This window comes from Ricinus communis, chromosome 2 (genome assembly GCF_019578655.1).
Source record: "Ricinus communis isolate WT05 ecotype wild-type chromosome 2, ASM1957865v1, whole genome shotgun sequence".
Taxonomy (NCBI): domain Eukaryota; kingdom Viridiplantae; phylum Streptophyta; class Magnoliopsida; order Malpighiales; family Euphorbiaceae; genus Ricinus; species Ricinus communis.
The window spans coordinates 3,236,613-3,256,661 of record NC_063257.1 but is presented as its reverse complement, the minus strand read 5'-3'; the positions used below and the strand labels follow the sequence as shown (position 1 = coordinate 3,256,661).

Below are 20,049 nucleotides of genomic sequence, written 5' to 3'. Positions count from 1 at the left end.
TAATTTGTCTTCATGAAACTGATGAGGTTGCATATGCCTTGTTTCTTTTTCTTTTTTTCTTTTGATCGAAACACATGCCTTTTTGATGGAAGTGATTATTCATTGCTAATTGTTCCTTTTCCTTCTTCTTATGAATAGTCACTTGCCTTGTTTGTATTTCTGTTACTTTAATTTGTTTATTCTTTTGTCTTTGTGTTTTACCGTAAATGAAGTTGTATTTTTACATATTCGGAAACCATTATCTTTTTTATTGGATGCTATTATATCTCGCTTAAATAAAGAATGAAAAATACAAGTAACTTATAAAGATTAGAAGTCATTTAATAAATTACTAATTTTAATCATTTTAGTATTAATGGACGTCAAATTCAATTATATTAGTTAAATTATAGACTCAATTTCTCATTTACTCTTACCTTAACTAATTAATTCAAATATTTTAATAGCTAACGGTAGCGTGCTGCTACACGTATATCCTCCTCCTGAAAGAAAAGCAATTTACTATAGTTTGCAAAAGCCTCTCAGAATTTCCAAGAAACACTTTTGTACTAATGCATTAATAATAAACTTTCTTCTTCTGAAAAAAAAAAAAATTAAGATTAAGAAAGCACTGCAATTAGACACGAAACCCAATATTCAAAGAGAGAGAGAGAGAGATGGGTGAAAGAAACATTTTACCAAACAGCAGAATGATGGTGATATTGAATATTATAATTAAGGCATGGGAAACTGTCTAATTGATTTGATTCGAGTAGTTTATGTTTGGTGAGGAAAAGGAAACACAGCAACAGCAACAACTGCCAACAGTAACAGAAATGGCGAGAGAGAGTGGGGTGGCGACCATATCCTTCTGTTCCCATAAAGAGTGCCGCGCTGAGTGGTCAAAACTCAAACTTTGGTTTTGTGCTTCCACTTTAATTATATATTTTGTCTCGTCAACTATATAAGCTACTTAATTTTGTTGACGATGCCTCCTCCTGCATGCATGTGATCATCTGCCTAAACCTGCGACTTTTCTTTTTTTCTTATATTATTCTTACCTTCTTTCCTGATATCATTTGTGCTTCTTCTTTTCTTTTTCTTTTTTTCCTTTTAATTGCATATGACATTACCAACATTTTTTTTTTTAGTGAAACACCAACATTATATAATTAAATCTTTACATTAGAGGTTAGTTGATAATTTTCCTCTGAGAGCCTAATATCTTTTTTCGTTTTTTTTTTTGAAAAAAAATTGTTTAGCGGTCAAGTAGGGACATGGCGGGTCAACTTTTGAATACTGAGTTAAGTTCATTTTTTTAATTCATTCAAATGCAATTTTTTTTTTTTTTTTTTATAAATGATTCAGATGCAAATTATTCATGTCAAAACCAATGAAAAGAAAAAGGTGCAAATTATTTTATAATTTTATCAACTTGTAAGATGTAAAGCAAACTCACTTTAAATTCAGATTGAAGCTAAGAAGTAATCTAGTCTACCCAAAATGAATCTGTGAAAAATGGCACATTATTTTTGTGCAATTAAATGTTGGTACCACCTTCTGTAGATGGCAGCAGGTTGACAGCCTGGACCTTTACCAATGTGAAACCGAGGGTAAAAATTGTACTGCTAACTAACTGCAAACGATTAGGACACTGATCGATCTGCCATTACCAGCGGAAAGTTCTAAGTTGGAGCACCACTAGAAGATGCTACTATATACCATTACAATCTAAAGCTACACTAATTGGCACCTGCAATGCAAAATGCAAGTGTGCGGTGAATTTTTAGCACCTGGGTTTTGATTGCGACATATGAATGCTTCGATAACAGTAAATTATTGTTCGTCTTGTCTTGACTCATTGGTAAACTGCATGGAGCTTTTATTATCCTGCCCAGTTTATGAATTCTGTGTCTCAAGTCCTATCCCGCTCGTGACTTGAGGATTGACCCAATTGTTTATTCCTTTCATTTTCAATTGATCTTGCACAATTATATGAATAAAGTGGATTAGGATTTAGCATTTGACCCTCGTCCAAATGCATAAACATTGAGGTTTATTTGTTAATTTCTGCAGACATTATTTGCAATTATTGAATATGTTTTTCAGTACCAATATGGTCTATCCTTTCAGATCAAGAAATCAACTTGATTAGGATATTTTTTTCAAACTGACTCCTCTTAACAACAAAGAATCGATCTATTATTGCAAAAATAAGCTTTCCTAGTTCACGGATGTACCCAATTTGAGTTCCTCAATGGTCATGAAAATGATGGAAAATGAACTTGATTGGCTTTTATAATTAATGTAAGTGTAGGTCAAATTCTAAACTCAGACTTCATTAAAATAAAAAATGAAGAATCCGTAGTCCGCGTTATTCTCCATTATCCCACAAAATCATCTGCAATTATACTAATATGCCATTTGCTGTAGATAACAAATTTAGATACACCAACCTAACCTAGATATTAGTTGACTAACAAAACCATGGAAACTAACCCACACCTACCTCTCTGAGCACCTAATATTGAATGACCATAAACATAGTAGGGTTGCTACCTGAAACATGCAAGTGTACCGTCCACTCGAACATGAAGGAACCATCACCGCAGCTTATAGATCCAACCACTTCATCAACAAAGTTGGAACACTTTCAATGGAGAAATTAAAGTTTGGCAATTGCAATTTCCTTGTAGAATGGCAGAAGCCAATTGTGACACCTCCATCGAACAAGATTGATAATTACAGACAGGGAGTGAACTTTACTATGTCTATTCTACACCACACAACACAACCATCTTTTCTGCCAGGTGATTTTGGAAAATTTCTTCCATTACATGAGATTTTACCTGGCACCTGAATGTAAAGTGAACTCGAGATACTGAATTAACCGTCTCTACTTGCAGCCTAATACGTCGGTCAATTGTTTTACAGACAACTTTGATACAGGAGCAGAGCAACACACATTTAGATCACTATCCTATTAAGTAACAATGTCTAAGCAAAAATAATTAATAAAACAGCTCATAGAAATTGTACATGACGTCCAAGAAAAAGCACAATTCATCTCCAGAATGACGTCAGTCCCTTTCACCCCACTGCCGATGTTAATTACAGCGGATCAGTGCCCTCAACTATTGTGTCACTGAAGTAAGCAGTTATTGCCTTCAACTTGCCATTCAAATAGTTTTTCTCAACCTGAGGCCATGGGAGACAAAGGTAATGATTATAATTCGACAGCATCTGTCCAAATATTTATCAACTTCGAGAAATAGTAACCAAAAACATACAGAAATTCCAGGCTATGTTGTGCTTTGTTAGTGGAGCTTGTTAAAACAATTATGCAATTGATCTAAGCAGGTGAAAACAAGAGTCTTTCTAGAAAAGTAAACAACCATGTCTAAAAAGGAAAAATAGGTAGAACGCTTCTCCAGGACGTTTTGACAAAACTTACACCTAATAGCTATACAGAGGAAAGGAACAATGAATTAGCTCAGTTAAGAGTTACCTCAAGCGACCATGGATGGTCAGATGATAAAGTCAACTCTGCCAATTGATTGAAATCAGTATTTCTAGGTAGAAACATGACAACTTTGCGAGCAATTTTCTTGGCAGTGTTAAAGAGAGTATATCTGTGCCGGTACATATCAGATAAGCATCACGTAAATACCAGTATTAAAGATAAGCTAAAAGATAAAGTATGAAGCTATTGGTCCTCTTTTGCTTTCCATAAAGAGACATGAAACAGAAAATAGAAAAGAAGACATACCCATCTTGTGGCCTTAGCATTGTTATAATGTTGTAAGTTTTCACTTTAGCATAATCAGGTCCTCCCCAAGGAGGTGACAGGAAGACAGTGTCTGCCTGAACAGAGGAATGAAGGCCGCATAATGAGGACGATAACAGAGCTCAAATTAAAATATAGCAGGAAAAAGAAGGCATTTATATGAGAAGTGTAAAAAGAATTGGTTGAAAATATATATCCAAGAAGCACATTTCTTTTGAAACCTAAAATGATTTGTACATTGCCCAGGATCCCAATTCTAAAGAACAACTTATCCATATGCAATAAAGAAGCACAACTGTCAACCAGGTGAACAATACACGATGGCCTTCCCATTAACAAAATCATCCCTAAATCATAATGACATACAATCATCTCATAAGAGACAAAAGAAAGGAAGCAGACATCTCAAAATGAATGAAAATAAAAAGGCAAAGATATCCAAACAAAGATCATGTTCCAAACTTGAAAATATTAAGGAAGAAAAAAAAAACCGAACTTTTTTCAGCACCCCCAGTTTTCAAGCAACAAAACAAACTTTTCAGCATGCAACAAGTAAGCGTTTATACCTTCAGCTTTGGTGCCAAGTTGAAGAAGTCGCCAGTTATAAAATCTATTTGGTCAGCTACCCCATATATGGAAGCATTATGATATGCATAATCAATCTTCTTTGGATCAACATCAATTGCAATAACATGTTTGCACCTGAAATATTGTATGATACAAAATCAAGCAAGTACCCGGAAAAAATAGGGAGATCATTTTGCTAATGCAAAATCATGCCTACTGGAAATATGAATGAAGAAACATATTATGTATCAAGATATCACTCACCTCTGTGCAAATTGGATTGCATTGCCACCAACTCCAGTGAAACAGTCAATTATGGCGTCACTAGCACAACGTATTGCTTGATGCCTAGCGATGGGTTCTGGAGTTACAGAAAACCATCCTTCCTCGTCCATTCTTATACCATTATCGAATCTGGAGAACAGAAGATACCTTTGATGCCAATATTTGTCAATATTGGCAGAGAAGTGTTCAAAAATTTCTTCACATTGAAGATCTGAAAAATGAAATTAGTTCATTAGACAGATTTTTCAATACTTTTTCCAAGACCAGAGAACGAGAAATTTACTAAACAGCACTTAGTTGATAACAACAGTTACTCCAATGGGATCCATAAGCACAATCGCATAATCATTAGCAATTGTTTATTGATTGCCAATTGGCTTCACTGCGATAACTCGCTTATTGTAAATAAACTCCCAATGACAATACTGTGCAAGCAATTGAGCTTGCATATATAATCAGTCTTTACTAATAACTACAGATATAAACTTAAGCAAAGAGAAAGCACAAATAAAATAGAAAATACAAGTATTAGAACAAAGAATTTTAATGTTCTGGTTTACCCAAAAGGAAGCAATACAGCAGGGGAACCAACTAAATAATCCTAAATACAAACTGTTCTCACTTAGATGATTGTGGCAAATAGTTAATCATAAGACGAAAAGCAAAGAAAGAGAAGAGCAAACTATACATATACACATGCATACACAAAAACAACGAGAGTGCAAAGGAATAACCTTCACTATTTGAGGATTTCTTATGAGCAAGCGTTTTTCTTGCTTTCCTTTTCTGTTTTGTCATGCCAGATTCCGGCTGGGTATATAACTTATCTGTTGCAGGATCACAACTTTCCATTTGCATCTTATCATTCTCAAGAACTTGGTTAGTTATCATACTGGTGAAGCTGCAAGAAAATCTTGATTTTAGCATTGGGCAAGAAGCTGATGGCAGCGACACTCGATTAATGCTATGCTATAGATTCAACGTCATACAGCATTTAGTTTCTCTACAGGCAGAAAGAATCTAAAATTGATTCTACAATTATGACCTGGAGAATGATTGAACCTAGTTGTGAGGGTTTGTGTCCTCGTGTATTCAAAATGTTGCATAAAAACTTTATATGAGGTTGAACAAAAAATTTTAACTCAAAACTAAGGCACATTACCCACTGGAATTCTCTTGTGCCTCAAATGCTAAGCATGATGTGATTTCATCGTCGCAACTTGTACTGATCCTCTGAAGTTCATCTTGAAGCTCAAAACTATCATTTTCAGGTACAATCATTTCAGGCAAATTGCTGTTGGCAGTGACAATCATTTTCACTGAAACCTTATCTGATGGCCAATGTATCAATCCATCATCATTTGGATGTTCCTCCAAACGCTTGAAATAATTTAGTGAATTGCTAGAAGTGGAAGGGGCATCATTATTTTCAGTCACTTCCACAATTGCTCCATTTGATACATCAGTGACACTATCAAATGCTAGGTGTTCCATACCAGCAGGTGGATCCCATGTAGAAGTACCAGTTTGGATGTTATAAAAGTAATTTCTCATGTAGTAATTGTCCCAGTACACCCTCCAATCTCTGAGGTTATCATTGTAGCCATGAGTTTCTATTCTGTTGCATTCGAGCACTTCTGAGTTCTGAGACAATTCAATAATTTCAGTACCTCCTGCCTGCTGAGTACTCTCCTCACTGTGAAGCCTTCTAACTTGTTTATGATTGTGAGTAGCAGAGGAATCACTTAGGCACTCGGACTCCAAGCTTCCACCAAGTTTTTTCTCACCATGGTCAACACTCACATCCTTCAGCTGGCAAACTGGTGAAGGAGGAGCATCTAAATAGCTTGAACTAAGTCCTTTTATAATTTCATCGTTTGATGCAACATCGCTGAGTGTTACAAGCTCATTTTCCTGTTCATTTTTAGACAGATCATAAGAAGTCCCATCAAAGACAGCACTATATATAATCTTAGTTGAACTTGTAGCTTCTTCATCAGCAGGACTTCGGGAATCGCTGATATCAACTGCAACATCATAATAATATGATTCACTTTGGCCCAGCATTGACATGCAAGATAAAGAATTGCTTGTGTTATCAAGGAAAGCAGTAGGAGATACAATCTCCACCTCACTCACTTTCATAAATTCTAGAGCTTCATCCTTAGCTTCTTTATATCGACAAGAAAGCTTCCCATTCCTCCTGCTTTTATTCATTCTATTATTCCTCGTCTGGCAGATTGTTGAAATCATTAAGTAACAAAAAACTAATAACGGTTAACAATCATAGCAAGACAATGTGTTCGGAGGTACCTTCTTATTGGACTGGAAGGAAACGGGAAGCCCTAAGGCATCCATCTGCTTGGTTAATTCTAAACCCTCTGGAACTTCACTAAAGTCTGAAAAATTAAGGGGAGAAATTTAGACAGTAATAACTGCGACAACAGTAAAAGAAAAAGAAAAGGAAATACGATGGCACCAACCTCTGGTTAAATCAGTGATGTTTGAGCTGGTATCATCATAATCCTGAGGAGATTTCGGCATATGAACAAAATAGATACGCATAAAAAACTAAACAGAACTAATATACTATTAGCAACTATTGACTAGGTAATTAGAATCCGCAGAACTTACACTTGTGGACTCAGGAAACAAGCAAATTTCTCGCGTCTCTGTTGAGCCGTCTTCCCTGTGGAAGTTGCAATTTAAGAGGTGAAGAAATAGAAGGGAAAATAAGCATCAGAACCCTAACTACTACGACAGAGCAAAGAAGGATAGAATGCAAGTGAAGTAGAGAAAGAGAGATCACCATATGTAGACCTCAGTGAGCTTGAAGAGAGAACCAAGAGCTCTAATTGCATGACCTTCAATTTCCATCTCTATGAGTCAACTTTAGGTCATAAAAAAATCCCAAGCGACTCCTTCCGTCTCGCTTTTCGACTTCAGTCACCGGTTTATCGGCCACCGCCGAGCTCTGCCTTTTTAAATAAGGCACGCACGCTGCTTCGAAGCGACGCAGATTAGTATTTGCTTTTAAGGCTTTAAGCAGCTTTTATAGCTTAAGCCTAATTACTAAATCACAAAAATGTCTTCGCGCTTTTACAAGTTTATCCGTTTGTTTTGATTTTTATAATCTTAATTTTTGCTACTCTTGGTTTTTTTTTCATTTGTAAATAAGCTGCTCTCGGACTTTGAGACAATTAACTCTTGCGTTGGTTCCGAAAAATAGTAGTTAAACACAAAATTTAAAAACCTAATAATATCATATAAATTTTTCAAAAATTATAATTCCCATATAATAGAGTAAGATAATTAACTATATTAAATTCTTGTGTCTTCGACCAAAAATAAATAACCGATTGAAATTATACGTTATTAAGATAATTAAAATCTTTTAAATCGAGGACTTATGTTTAAAGTATTAATAAAAATTTATTTGAATTTCAAATAATTTGAAAAATTAAAAAAATAATATAAAGTTATATCATGACATTATAAGAATGTAGACTACTTATTTCTACCCTCTAAATAGTTATAATAAAATTTTGAGTTAGAGATGCTCTTTTTTACTTTTAAGTCATCAAACTCGACAATTAAATATATAAAAAAAATTATACATAATTTAAGTTTCTTTTGTAATTTCATACAATTATTCAACCAAAATTATATCTTAATACTAATTTGATTACCAGACACTTATTTTGGACATAAATTTCAGTAGCCAATGACTTTATTTTTTAATGATTAAATAGAAAAATAAAAAATCAATCAAATTCATAATCACAAATGTATTTAACAAAAATAATTAATTAAAATATTTAAATAATTACTTAAAATGATATAATATTATTATTTAATATAACTCATTTATATTGAAAATATTTATTTTTATAATTCTTTTTATATTTTAGATGTGGTTGAAAATTAAAATTGTTACTAATAATATTAAAAAATGTATAAAGAAAAATCGAAACACAAATCTCGCCCTACAGAGTATAGAGTCGGCACGTCATCTTTCCGATGAGGTTGGAAATTAATTGAATTCCCAAGATTAATGGTTTTTTCTTTAACCTTTTTACCTTTATTTCTTTTTGTCATTTTATAACTCTATTTGTTGGTTTACTTTAGATTTTAGCCACTACCACTGGCCTTTATTTTATTAATCATTTTATAACTCCATAATGCTATTGATGTTTAATTGAGATTATTAGTCACCACGAATGATATTTATTTTTTAATATTTTCTATAAAGTTACATTTTATCTCAAATTTGTTCATAATTTATTGAGATTCTAGTAATAAATGTAGTCTTTATAAGAAATTTTTTAACTATTTACCAAGATAATTAGATTCTCATTCCTTTTATTTAACTTTCTATACATGTTATGTATATAAATATTTATAATCGAACTCACTATTATTTGTGTACTATTATTAAGTTTAAATGAAAAAATAACACTTTGAGTGTTAGAAGTTGATATAAAATAACAATTTAAATATTTTAGTTTGAATCCACTTAATTATATATTTGATCTTGTAATTAATTTCATTTCATTTAAGTAGAAATATGTAATAAACACTTATATCATATAAAATAACAACTAGTGATTATAATTTTTAATAATAATTCTAAGTGATTGAAAATAAAATAGTAATTAATTTTTATAAAAATATTTAAATAAAATCAGGATTGGTTCACACACACACAATATATATATATATATATATATATATATATATATATATATATATATATATATATAGAACTAAATTTAATTTCACATAATGATTAAAAGTTCTGATAAAATTTAACAAAATTTTAATATTATTTATTATTAAACTAAATTAATAAAAATATAATTAATTAAAAATTATAAAACTCTATTAATAAATTTATCTGCCATTTTCTTTTCTTTTTTATATCGTCATATATATTATAATGATAGGTTATTGTTGACTTTTTAATTCATGTAATAGAATATTGTTGTATTAACATTTATAAATATTTGCAATTATATTATAAATAAAAAATTGCAATTGAAAAAATTACTTGCGTATGTATTTGTTTATATAAATATACTCAATTAATTGGAACCAATTTCCGTAGAGTAACAAAAGGAAAATAAAATAAAAAGAATTAAGAAAACGAAAAACTACAACAGAATGCACATAATATCAGACAATAGGATAAAATTGAAACATCAAAAAAGGAAAGGATAAGACTTAAAAATGCATTGGTGAAAAGAAAAAAAAAACAACAACTTAAAAGTGCATCATTTATAGGCTGGGGTTTCGTCTGAATTAATTAAATTCGAAAATAATTCGCCCGCATAATACACGACGACGTTTTAGTAAAACTAATACCTCCACTCTATGTGGTATCTTAACCCTAAAAAATTCGAAGAAATAACATAGCCGGAAAAAACGAGACGACGATCGAGGAACGGAAGAGAAGAAAGAGAATGGAGGACGGAGAAATAGTGGAAGGATTAGCAATGGAAGAGGAACCGGAGACAAAGAATGGGAAATCACCTTACGAGATGCTTCGAGAATCCAAATCTTCTGTGGAAGAAATCATCTCTCAAATTCTATCCATTAAGAAGGATAAAAAACCTAAATCGGAGCTCAGGGAACTCGTTACTCAAATGTTTCTCCACTTTGTCACTCTCCGCCAGGTCCCACACACTTCACTTTGTTTTCACTTTCAACTGAACAAACAAACATAAGTAAAATTTGCTAATGTAGGGTTTTGATTTTATTTTGTGCTTAGGCGAATCGATCGATTTTACTAGAAGAGGACAAAGTGAAAGCGGAAACGGAACGAGCAAAAGCGCCGGTAGATTTCACGACATTGCAACTTCACAATTTGCTGTATGAGAAGAGTCATTATGTAAAAGCTATAAAAGCATGCAAAGATTTCAAGTCTAAGTATCCTGATATTGACCTTGTTCCTCAAGAAGATTTTATGCGTCATGCTCCTGATCATATTAAAGGTCCTGTTTTGTCTCATGATAGTTCTCACAATCTGATGCTTAAAAGACTCAATTATGAGCTCCACCAGGTAAACTTTTTCTTTGGGGGGAAAGGAAACACATTTCTGATTATTCTATGCATTGTTATGTAAATTTAATTTTTCGTTTTGTTTAAATCAGCGAAAAGAATTGTGTAAACTTCATGAGAAACTAGAACAAAGAAAGAAAAGTTTGTTGGAGATTATTGCCAACCGGAAGAAGTTCTTGTCGAGTTTACCTTCACATCTTAAGTCGCTTAAGAAAGCATCGCTGCCCGTACAGACTCAGTTAGGGGTTTTGCACTCGAAGAAATTAAAGCAGCAGAATTCAGCGGAGTTACTTCCACCCCCTCTTTATGTGGTTTACTCTCAATTTGTGGCTCAAAAGGAAGCTTTTGGCGAATGTATTGATTTGGAGATTGTTGGAAGTTTGAAAGATGCACAAGCTTTTGCTAGACAGCAAGCAAATAAGGATACTGCTGGTAAGTGATTATCCTATGGTTCTGCCATATAATCTATAAAAGATGTTGTATTTATGGTGTGACATAGAGCAGTGTTATAAAATGTTATGGAATGGACCAGGCACATCTACCAATGTAGAGGCTGCGAGGTTAGACGATGATGCCCCTGATGAGGAAGATGATGGCCAGAGAAGGAGAAAACGGCCAAGGAGGGTCCCAAGCAAGGAAAATTTGGATCATGCAGGAGTATATCAAGCTCATCCACTTAAGATCACACTTCATATATATGATGATGAGGTTTCTGATCCAAAGTCTTCAAAGCTTATCACTTTGAGGTTTGAATACTTGTTCAAGTTGAATGTTGTGTGTGCTGGGGTTGATGGATTCCATGAAGGACCTGAGAATAACGTCTTATGCAACTTATTTCCTGATGACACTGGTGTTGAGCTTCCTCACCAGGTATGGAAGATTACTTTCATTGTTGCAAATATGACCCTCTATCATTTGATTTCGTGTCTGTCCTTTCTTTAATTTTATCGTAACTGTTGTGGATATTGGTACAGTCAGCAAAGCTCTTTGTTGGAGATGCCCCTGCATTTGATGAAACTAGAACTTCACGTCCCTATAAGTGGGCTCAGCATTTGGCAGGGATTGATTTCTTACCAGAGGTTGCACCGCTTCTTAGTGGCCATGAAACTGCAAGCAGTGAAACAGCAAAAAATGATGTTGTATCGGGTTTGTCACTATATCGTCAGCAGAATCGAGTCCAAACTGTTGTGCAAAGAATTCGTTCTCGGAAAAGGGCTCAGCTGGCTCTTGTGTGAGTCACTTCTATATCTCTGGAGTCATGGATCATTAGCAGAAGACTAGTCAACTTAACAGGGAATGGGTGCTACAATGTGATTAAATCTGAATATTGGCCTTTATAACTTGTTCATTTTGCTAGAACTGCAGTTGGCATCTTTTATGTTTTAGTTATATGAAGTGGCTGATGATATGGATTTTCTGAAGTTTCAATACTCTCTGCTTTCTTTGTGTTTGTCTTGCTTCTTATTTTGGGATATTTTTTCAGTGTTCATTCTGGGAGCTCCCCTTAATGTCTCATTTATTGCTCTAAAAGGGTATGAAATTTGGATATTTACAGGGAACAGCTTGATTCACTTGTGAAGCTTAAATGGCCTTCTTTGAATTGTGAAAGCGTTCCATGGGCTTTACATGCACCCTTATGCAATCTGGATGGTTGGTCACGTTCTGGGCCCCCATGTAATCAGACTTCATCTGAGCCTGTCATTGACACAGATCTAGTACAGGAACCCATGGATGTTGATGTTGATAGAAGATCTGGCACTTCAAAGGAAGAGTCTGAGAGTGCCAGAGAAGATGGGGAGCTTCCATCCTTGGTTGCTCCTGTTATGAATGACGTTAAGCTTACTCCTTCAAAAATATCTACTATAGAGCATACTAAGCAGCTGTCTTTAATTTCAAAGAGCATAATATCACCCATTAGTAAGGGAAAATCACAAAGTTTGAAAAAATATGATGAAGATTCGGATTTTTTACTGGACATAGAAAGTGATAAGGATGAGATCGCAACACTTGAGCTAGAGGTAGAAAATGAAGCTTCTGCTCAATGCTGTAAGATGGCCAAGAAGTTGTGGGTGGACTATGGGGTTAAAGAATTTTCTCTTGTTTTGACAAGGAAGGTGAATGCTGAAGGAAAGAGTGTAAAATTAGAAGCAAAGGTATCTTTGCTGTTTTCTGCTATTCATTGTCCTCTCATGGACTTTTGACAAGATAATGTTAATTCCTTTCTGTTGCAGGTTAAGATCAGCAAGGAGTATCCTCTTAGGCCTCCTTTTTTTGCTGTGAGCCTCTACCCTACTGGAGAAAAAAAGGACGGAAATGATGGATCAGGATGGTGCAATGAGCTCCGTGCCATGGAAGCAGAGGTGAGTAATTGATTTAGGAGATGCTCTTAGCTTTAATCTCAATAGAGATGCGACTACTTAACTGAATTCTCTAGTAATGAGTGTCATTTCAACAGTATTAACTAACTGCTTGGTTGCAAGCACTTGGAGAATGCGACTGGGGATGACAATAATCATTCCCAGTTGTGGGTTCTAATCCCCAGCTTCCTATGAGAAGGAAAACAAGTAGTGATAACATTATTTCTTCTCCTGTTGCTTTAGGTCATCACCAATGTCAATTGGTGAGAGACTCCCAAGTTGTCAGGTTAATGCTATCTCATCCTTGCCAACCAAATAGGTCATGTTAATGGAATGTGGAAGGAAGCTTTTATGTATTTCTTTGCAATTAGATTAATATTTTGGATGAGAAACATCCATCCTTTAGTTTGGTATATGGTAGTTGATTCCGATCATTGATAAGATTCTGAACTTAATTGTAGTATTGATGTTTGTCTTGATTATCACATATTGTTAGTATGTATTCTTGAAATGCTACTAATTCATGATTGTTATCTATGCTTTGCAGGTCAATCTTCATATGCTAAGGATGCTACCATCTGATCAAGAAAACTATATCATAGCTCATCAAGTGCGATGTCTTGCAATGTTGTTTGACTATTTCATGGATGAGGAATCCCCATTTGAGAAAAGGAGTACTTCTGTGGTAGATGTTGGTTTGTGTAAGCCTGTAATTGGCAGGCTTCTTGCCAGATCGTTCAGAGGAAGGGATCGCAGGAAGATGATATCATGGAAAGATATGGAATGTACTTCTGGCTATCCATACTAACATTAGAAAAAATTTTGGGCACACAGATGACCATATAGGAATTATATCTGCTACCTGTCAGGTGGGGGCAGGAGTAAACTAAAGGAAGGTACGCTTGGAAAATTCAGGATGATAAGTTAAATTGCTGACCTGAAGGATTGTTCTGAGTTTGCCTGCTGTATAAATTGTTGGATCCGCTGCTGGTGTGAATCCATGAATTTTAGGGTTTAAGTCTTTGCCAAGGTTCTTGTCATTGTCAGTATGCAGTGGCATTCATTGCCAGTTTTGGGTCACTGGTAAGGAACCTATGCACTTATAAAGCAGTTATCGTTATGTTGTAAGGGTGAGAATCTCATCGTAATGAGTTGAAAAATGGTGGCATGTTCTTCTGGTACTGATCTTCTGCATGTCATTGTGAAAGCTTCAAGTTAGGAACAAGGTTTTGAGATGGTGAATAAACTGAACTCTCTGATCACATGACTCTTACGCTCCTGAGTCTCAGCGTCTTTAATTGGGACCAATTAGAACGGTTCGGAAAATGTTTTGTGCTCTAATTCAATTTTAGATATTCAGTCTTCCAAGTCTTAATAAGAACGAAAAATTCACTCCCTTGTGGTTAGATTCACTTCTCATACTGTATGAGAACTTCAGATGTCTGATCTATAAATCATAGTCATTTCTCATATATAAATGTCAAGCCGACTTGACATGCATCTGCAACGGTTACCCAAAGGGATGAGGATAAGATCTTTGAAGCAGCTTTAACTGGCGGCGACAAAGTCGAATGTTATCCGAGTCATTTGGGCTTTATTTTGCAGTTGCAGCGGATAAAAAGCACAGGAGAGAAAGGAGCTTTAACCCTTTAGTTATCGCCGCCAACGATGTCCGTTGGAAAGGACCCAACAGTTAGGATTCTTGCACTATTTTGTTAGCAGATCATATGGCAGCTGTGACTGACAAGAAGCTTTAGCTTTTCAATAAGCTGGCACGAGAGAAATGCATGCCCTTGCACAAGAACGGTGGATAAAAGGCAAACCTAAAATAAAAGTCACAAAGCTTTCAAGCAAAAGCCATCTTAGATTCGACTAAATATGGTAGGGAAGTGGACGTGCTATTGAACGTATAAAAAATTACAACAGAAAATACTTTTATTCCCTTCCACAGTTGTATACCTAACCACCAAGTTCAAAAAGAGAAACCAATAGCTGACTGATATTGGAAGATATCATCTACATCAATTAAGAAAGTCTCCTCTCCTCAACCGCAAAACTCGGCTCATCTTAATCTACCCAAGTAACCACGTTGCTCAAATATGTACAGGCACAGCCAACTACTGTACATACTTTTATAACTGTATAATCACAGCCCGGTCCTTGCACTTTTACCATGGACCTGTCTGAGTCCTCCTCAAGCACCGCCTCTTTCCCTGCTGCTGATTCATCATCTCCATCACCTATATGTCATCAAATGAATCCACTTCATGCAAGAGAAATTCTTGTTTAAATCTGGTGTATGTTTCACCTATGCATCAAATAGATATATGATTGACACATATTCATTAGTTTTAAATAATTGAGTATGTGTCAATCATTCAATATCTAAGTGTAAAATTATATGGACATACCATTCTCTTATTGATTATATTATATATACCAGGTCTAAGTAAGAGAAAATGTGTTTTGAAGCATGAACATATGTAAAACAAAACTCAAAAGCAAAACAGGTAATTAAACAAAATGAGATGCTAGGATGATGCCTTCATAACTGTCACGGATTAGTTTGGTCATCAGTAATAACCCAAAATCAAGTATAAGTAACTATACCTGATTTTTCTGCATCTCCATTATTTCTGCCTGCGGCACCCAAACAACAGTTAACAACAAGTCTAATAGAAGGTACTAAAAATTGATGGAAGGCAATGCTTTCATGTTGTGCCTCCAACAGAAACAGAAAGTACCTGTTTCTTTCGCAGTTCTTGATTCTCCTCTTTTAACTTTGCAACTTCTGCTTCCAACTCCATAGTATAAGCCTAATGGCAGCACAAAATAAGAAACAGCAAAAAATATTTAGCATTGTCGACAAGTAGTACCACGGCATCTTAATCTTCAAGATAAATTAATTTGTGATACTTGTGGTTCATTTCAAGAAATTCATGGAGGTAAATACTTTTGACGTATTATAACATTTCATGGACTCTGGTCAAATGCAGATCTATTTTCATTTCATGTTATGATCCTTAAACAAATGCTTAATTACCTTGTAACAAACTGGATCCTTATAACTTCTCATGACCTTGACTTCTCAAACCTTTCTTCTCTTCTCATGTCAGATCGCTATCACCTTACCATTTTGCTGCATAATCTTTCATGAAGTTTTGGCATGCAGCATGGCCATAGATGATAAAAGTAGAAGGTTAATGGCTAGCAAAAGTCATGAAGCCACAAGAAGATGAAACTTGCCATTGTTTTTCTCTTTCTTCTTATTCGCAGAAATCCGTATTAGTTTATGAAAACAAGTGAAAATGGTGGTCTGTTTCACAAAATTATACTGCCATGCTTGCACATTAAGAAATAAAAATTGTATGTTTTCTAGTTCCTTCTTTTCTTTTTCTCCATGGAAGTACCTCTATAGTAAAGTAACTCTTAACTGTCTATGTTCTTAAATATGCCTCCCCCTAGTGCAAAACATATTATGATATCCGACAGTGTAGCAGAGCTTCATCTAATTATTACATAGATAATCATGACTTGTTCATGGAATTCATTAAAATTCAGATTGCATCTGGATTAAGTTTGTTTTGCAACTGAACTAAGAACAGATTCCATATTAGCATTTAAGAGATAAATAAACAAAAAAAGCAGCACACTTGTATGGTAAATCTGGAATGGAGCAAATTATTCACCTGCTTGCGAGCCCGTGATCTTGCAGCCGACTCCCGGTTCTTGATCATTCTTCTCTGCCTCCTCTCAACCACCTTCTCCACAGCACCACCAGCTCTCCTCCCTCTCAAACCTCCATTAAATACATAAGGAACTGGTGACACTGAAGATGTATCACCATTACTCTTTGTAATCCCATCAGAGGACAGCTGGTTTGCAGGTGATCCTGTTGCAACACCTCCTAATCCAATCATTCCCATCCCTCCACCCTGCATCAGACCACCATTAATCCCCTGATCCCCAATCCCCATTATTCCACCCCTAATTCCAGGACTATTTTGCAAAGGCACCTGTGTCACATATCCCAAATTAGGCTGCTTTGGGAATATTTGCTGCTGCTGTTGTTGTCGCTGCTGCTGCTGCTGCTGCTGTATATTTGCCTGATTTGATCTTACCCCATTAACATTCAACGGCAAATTCGACGATTGCAAAGAAATCTGATTGGTATTACTATTATTATTATTACCATTATTAATATTCAATCCCAAAACTCTATTTTGCTGAAACCCAATTCCTAAAGAAGCATTATTCCCTGACCTTGAGAAATCACCAAAGAAACCACCATTAGTATTAACCTTGGCAGCTAATTGAGCATCTTCTCTTACAACACCAGCTCTCACCAAAAATTCCTCTAATGTCATTTCCCCCAAAGTCTGCTGCCTTTGGGGTAAATTCGTTACTACGCCTCCATTTGCATTTCCATTTCCGTACTCCTTTGATATGTCTTTCCACACCTCGTCAACCGTCTTCTGGCTCAATGTTCGTGGCAGGGTTAAAGACCCCTGCCGCTGCAATCCCTCTTGGCCTTGGGTTCCACTACACGATGCTACCATATTATGTGTCTCCTCTGCAGTCCATATGTTTTTAAGCAGCTCATCCATGTTCATTGACCCAAAATCCTTTCCTATTCCTCCCATACTGCTTTGAAACTCATCAAATGTTAATGAATAGATCGACGTTTGTCTAGTCAACGGTAAGTTCACCGGCGGCCGGTTTCCACTTCCGTCCGACGACGGATCGTTGGTGTTGAAGTTCTTGAAGTTGAGATTAGTCCCCATTCTCTGGATAAAACAGTGCCACTTAAACAGCTAAAGAACCAATCTGATTAACTCCAATCTCTAAAACTTTCCTTTTATTATTATTATTTTTCCTCTTATTAAGTATTGAACTCCACTTCACTTCAGAAATCAATTTCACTTAAACTTCCAAATTTGAAAAAGATACTCCAAAAATAAACTTCATTGTTACAGACAGATCTTTAATGTTAATTAAATTTAAAATTGCAAGTTACACCAAAACATAGAAAAACAATTCATCAGAAACCTAACACAACAAAATCCAGAGGAAAAATAAAACTTCAATTGTACGTTTCGAAGGAAAAAAAAAAACACAAAAGCACAAAAAAAATCGTCAAAAATCATGCAAAATTAAACTTAATCAATAGCAGAGATCAAACACTTAGAGCTACTTAAAATAAAAATCTATGAAACTAAAAATGGAAAGAGTAATCTTACCTTTTCTTTATATATAAAAACAAATAATATGTGATATTGGTGGCTACTTTGTGTGCGTTTTTTTGGTTCCTTCTTCTTCGCGTGTTTAGGGCTTGCTGGGTGCGCCAAGTGTCGATTGTCTCTGCTATTTTTTTGCTTTTAAGGCATGCTTTTTTTTTTTTTCCTTTAACTATAATAAAATTTCTTAATCTAAAATCCTACATTTCGATTCTATTTTAATTTATGGTCCAAATTGTAAATAATTATTTGTCATGGGCCAGCTGGGATTGGAGGCGTGGACCAATTACCTGAAGTTAGGAGGCTTTGATTTGATAGCTAGCCAATGGATGAGCGCGAAGTGGGTTTATTACAGCCGTCCACGTTGCTTATGTAATTGGTGCTATTGTATTGTTTATATAGTGCGCACATGGGGTACTTACTTTAGGGGTATTTTAGTAAAAACAGTTGATGTTTATCTACTACATGCACGTGAACGCTGTGTGCCGACATTTGACATGTCCTGTGCAAAAAATTACAATTGCAGGAGCCTGCTTCATTGGACGAAAATGCCCTCGGTGATTTCACTGCATTGGTGATGAAGACAAGTGTCAGAATGGAAATATGGATGATCCAGAATATAAAAGACGGCCCATTAGAATGGGTTAAAATGTATGTTTTAGACATTTGATTTGTGGGATTATGTCGAGAATGGGTTTGAGATGTTTGTGGAATTACAATTGTTGGAGAGATCTAAACAAAGAAAGAGTTTCGGACACGTGGACGTGATGATATTATACATAGAGCACACGATTTATCTGAACATGACTTGAAAGGCTATGGATATTCAATTAACTTTAAAATGAAAATGTTAATTGCGCTTTGATGTTTTCTAACTTTTCTATTTTGTGTTTTTCTCTTACTTAGTGGCAAATCAACTCATATAATTTTTCGTTTATATGGTTTTTACATATATGCGACATGAATTATTCTTAAAATCTGATTTTAGAAATAATTTTAGTTTGCTTGACAATATAGTGATTTAATTATACAAAGGAAATTTATAATTATTATTAAAATTTTATTTAAGAAGTTATATTAAATATATAAATAATTCATTGTGATTACAAGTATTTGATTATGGTACAGTATAGCATCTGCCACTTTTTTAACATTTTAAAATAAAACGGTCGCTAAATGAGTACATAAGAAAAGTATCAAACTTTTAATGTATATATATGCAATGGTCATTTCTTAATTGTACGTTATTTTTTCATAAATTATTAATGACTAATTTACTCTGTTAGTAAAATTAAATATATTGTTATAATATTAATTATTTTTATTGACATAGTGTTATTGTTTGCCAATGGAACATTGATATTTCATTCTGTTTTTCTAATATGTAAGTCTCGCATCAGTAAAATAGATCATGTACATTCACACGTTAAATACATTTAAAATTAAAAAGGTTTAACTACATACATATATATATATATTTTCTTAACTTTATTTGCAAGTAAATATATGTTTTGGATATTAGAGTATATTCCAATGGATTGAAGTCTGTACAAATATCAAAGGATAAATATGAATGAAGCAGAACCATCCCTTTAACATTCAAGAACAGTTGACTATTTGGACGGGGAGGTTAGGGACAACCGCATATCTAATTATAGAAGCAGCAACAGCATTTATTATTTATGTTTCCTATGAATTATCCGCAATATTTAATAATTAAAAATTGTTTAGGATAATTCATTTTCCTCATTAGGAAGGGTGGTTTGACCTGTGTTGC

At 34.6% G+C, this 20,049-nt stretch overlaps 3 protein-coding genes across 8 annotated transcripts; 1 reads left to right on the top strand and 2 right to left on the bottom strand.

Annotated features, from left to right (window-relative positions):
• Positions 1-2,636: 2,636 nt before the first annotated feature.
• LOC8278858 (trimethylguanosine synthase) lies at positions 2,637-7,680 on the bottom strand. Of its 2 annotated transcripts, XM_025157690.2 has the most exons (12): positions 7,428-7,678; positions 7,253-7,307; positions 7,102-7,144; positions 6,932-7,017; positions 6,758-6,850; positions 5,781-6,532; positions 5,353-5,519; positions 4,598-4,829; positions 4,333-4,468; positions 3,749-3,843; positions 3,488-3,611; positions 2,637-3,177 (listed from the first exon to the last, which is right to left on the bottom strand). In XM_025157690.2, the coding sequence occupies exons 1-12, from the start codon at positions 7,493-7,495 to the stop codon at positions 3,091-3,093; spliced, it is 1,938 nt and encodes a 645-aa protein (XP_025013458.1). In that variant the 5' UTR covers positions 7,496-7,678; the 3' UTR covers positions 2,637-3,090. The 2 variants fall into 2 exon arrangements, with proteins under 2 accessions (XP_025013458.1, XP_002510205.2); XM_002510159.4 differs by having other exon boundaries at positions 5,781-6,850; positions 7,428-7,680.
• Positions 7,681-9,747: 2,067 nt separating this feature from the next.
• On the top strand, positions 9,748-14,441 carry LOC8278860 (THO complex subunit 5B). Its single transcript, XM_002510161.4, has 8 exons — positions 9,748-10,293; positions 10,389-10,679; positions 10,771-11,110; positions 11,211-11,548; positions 11,653-11,909; positions 12,234-12,831; positions 12,910-13,038; positions 13,583-14,441. Exons 1-8 carry the CDS (start codon positions 10,081-10,083, stop codon positions 13,841-13,843), a joined length of 2,427 nt encoding a protein of 808 aa, XP_002510207.1. The 5' UTR covers positions 9,748-10,080; the 3' UTR covers positions 13,844-14,441.
• A 438-nt stretch (positions 14,442-14,879) lies between these two features.
• Positions 14,880-18,552, bottom strand: LOC8278862 (bZIP transcription factor TRAB1). Of its 5 annotated transcripts, none has more exons than XM_015719517.3 (5): positions 18,276-18,527; positions 16,725-17,822; positions 15,780-15,851; positions 15,646-15,675; positions 14,880-15,275 (listed from the first exon to the last, which is right to left on the bottom strand). In XM_015719517.3, the coding sequence occupies exons 2-5, from the start codon at positions 17,817-17,819 to the stop codon at positions 15,204-15,206; spliced, it is 1,269 nt and encodes a 422-aa protein (XP_015575003.1). In that variant the 5' UTR covers positions 17,820-17,822; positions 18,276-18,527; the 3' UTR covers positions 14,880-15,203. The 5 variants fall into 5 exon arrangements, 3 of the variants coding, with proteins under 3 accessions (XP_015575003.1, XP_048226538.1, XP_048226537.1); XM_048370580.1 differs by having other exon boundaries at positions 15,121-15,343; positions 18,276-18,546; XM_048370581.1 differs by lacking the exon at positions 15,646-15,675 and having other exon boundaries at positions 18,276-18,543.
• Positions 18,553-20,049: the final 1,497 nt, after the last annotated feature.

Coding starts and splice junctions, on each gene's coding strand:
- LOC8278858 (XM_002510159.4), bottom strand. CDS start 7,495: ATGGAAATTGAAGGTCATGCAATTAGAGCTCTTGGTTCTCTCTTCAAG. Junction 4,830..5,352: donor GAAATCCTCAAATAGTGAAG/GTTATTCCTTTG, acceptor TTCATTTTTCAG/ATCTTCAATGTGAAGAAATT. Junction 4,469..4,597: donor GCAATCCAATTTGCACAGAG/GTGAGTGATATC, acceptor ACAATATTTCAG/GTGCAAACATGTTATTGCAA.
- LOC8278860 (XM_002510161.4), top strand. CDS start 10,081: ATGGAGGACGGAGAAATAGTGGAAGGATTAGCAATGGAAGAGGAACCG. Junction 10,294..10,388: donor ACTTTGTCACTCTCCGCCAG/GTCCCACACACT, acceptor TTTTGTGCTTAG/GCGAATCGATCGATTTTACT. Junction 11,910..12,233: donor AGGGCTCAGCTGGCTCTTGT/GTGAGTCACTTC, acceptor GGATATTTACAG/GGAACAGCTTGATTCACTTG.
- LOC8278862 (XM_048370580.1), bottom strand. CDS start 17,819: ATGGGGACTAATCTCAACTTCAAGAACTTCAACACCAACGATCCGTCG. Junction 15,852..16,724: donor GATCACGGGCTCGCAAGCAG/GTGAATAATTTG, acceptor TGCTGCCATTAG/GCTTATACTATGGAGTTGGA. Junction 15,344..15,645: donor TGGAGATGCAGAAAAATCAG/GTATAGTTACTT, acceptor TTTGATGCATAG/GTGAAACATACACCAGATTT.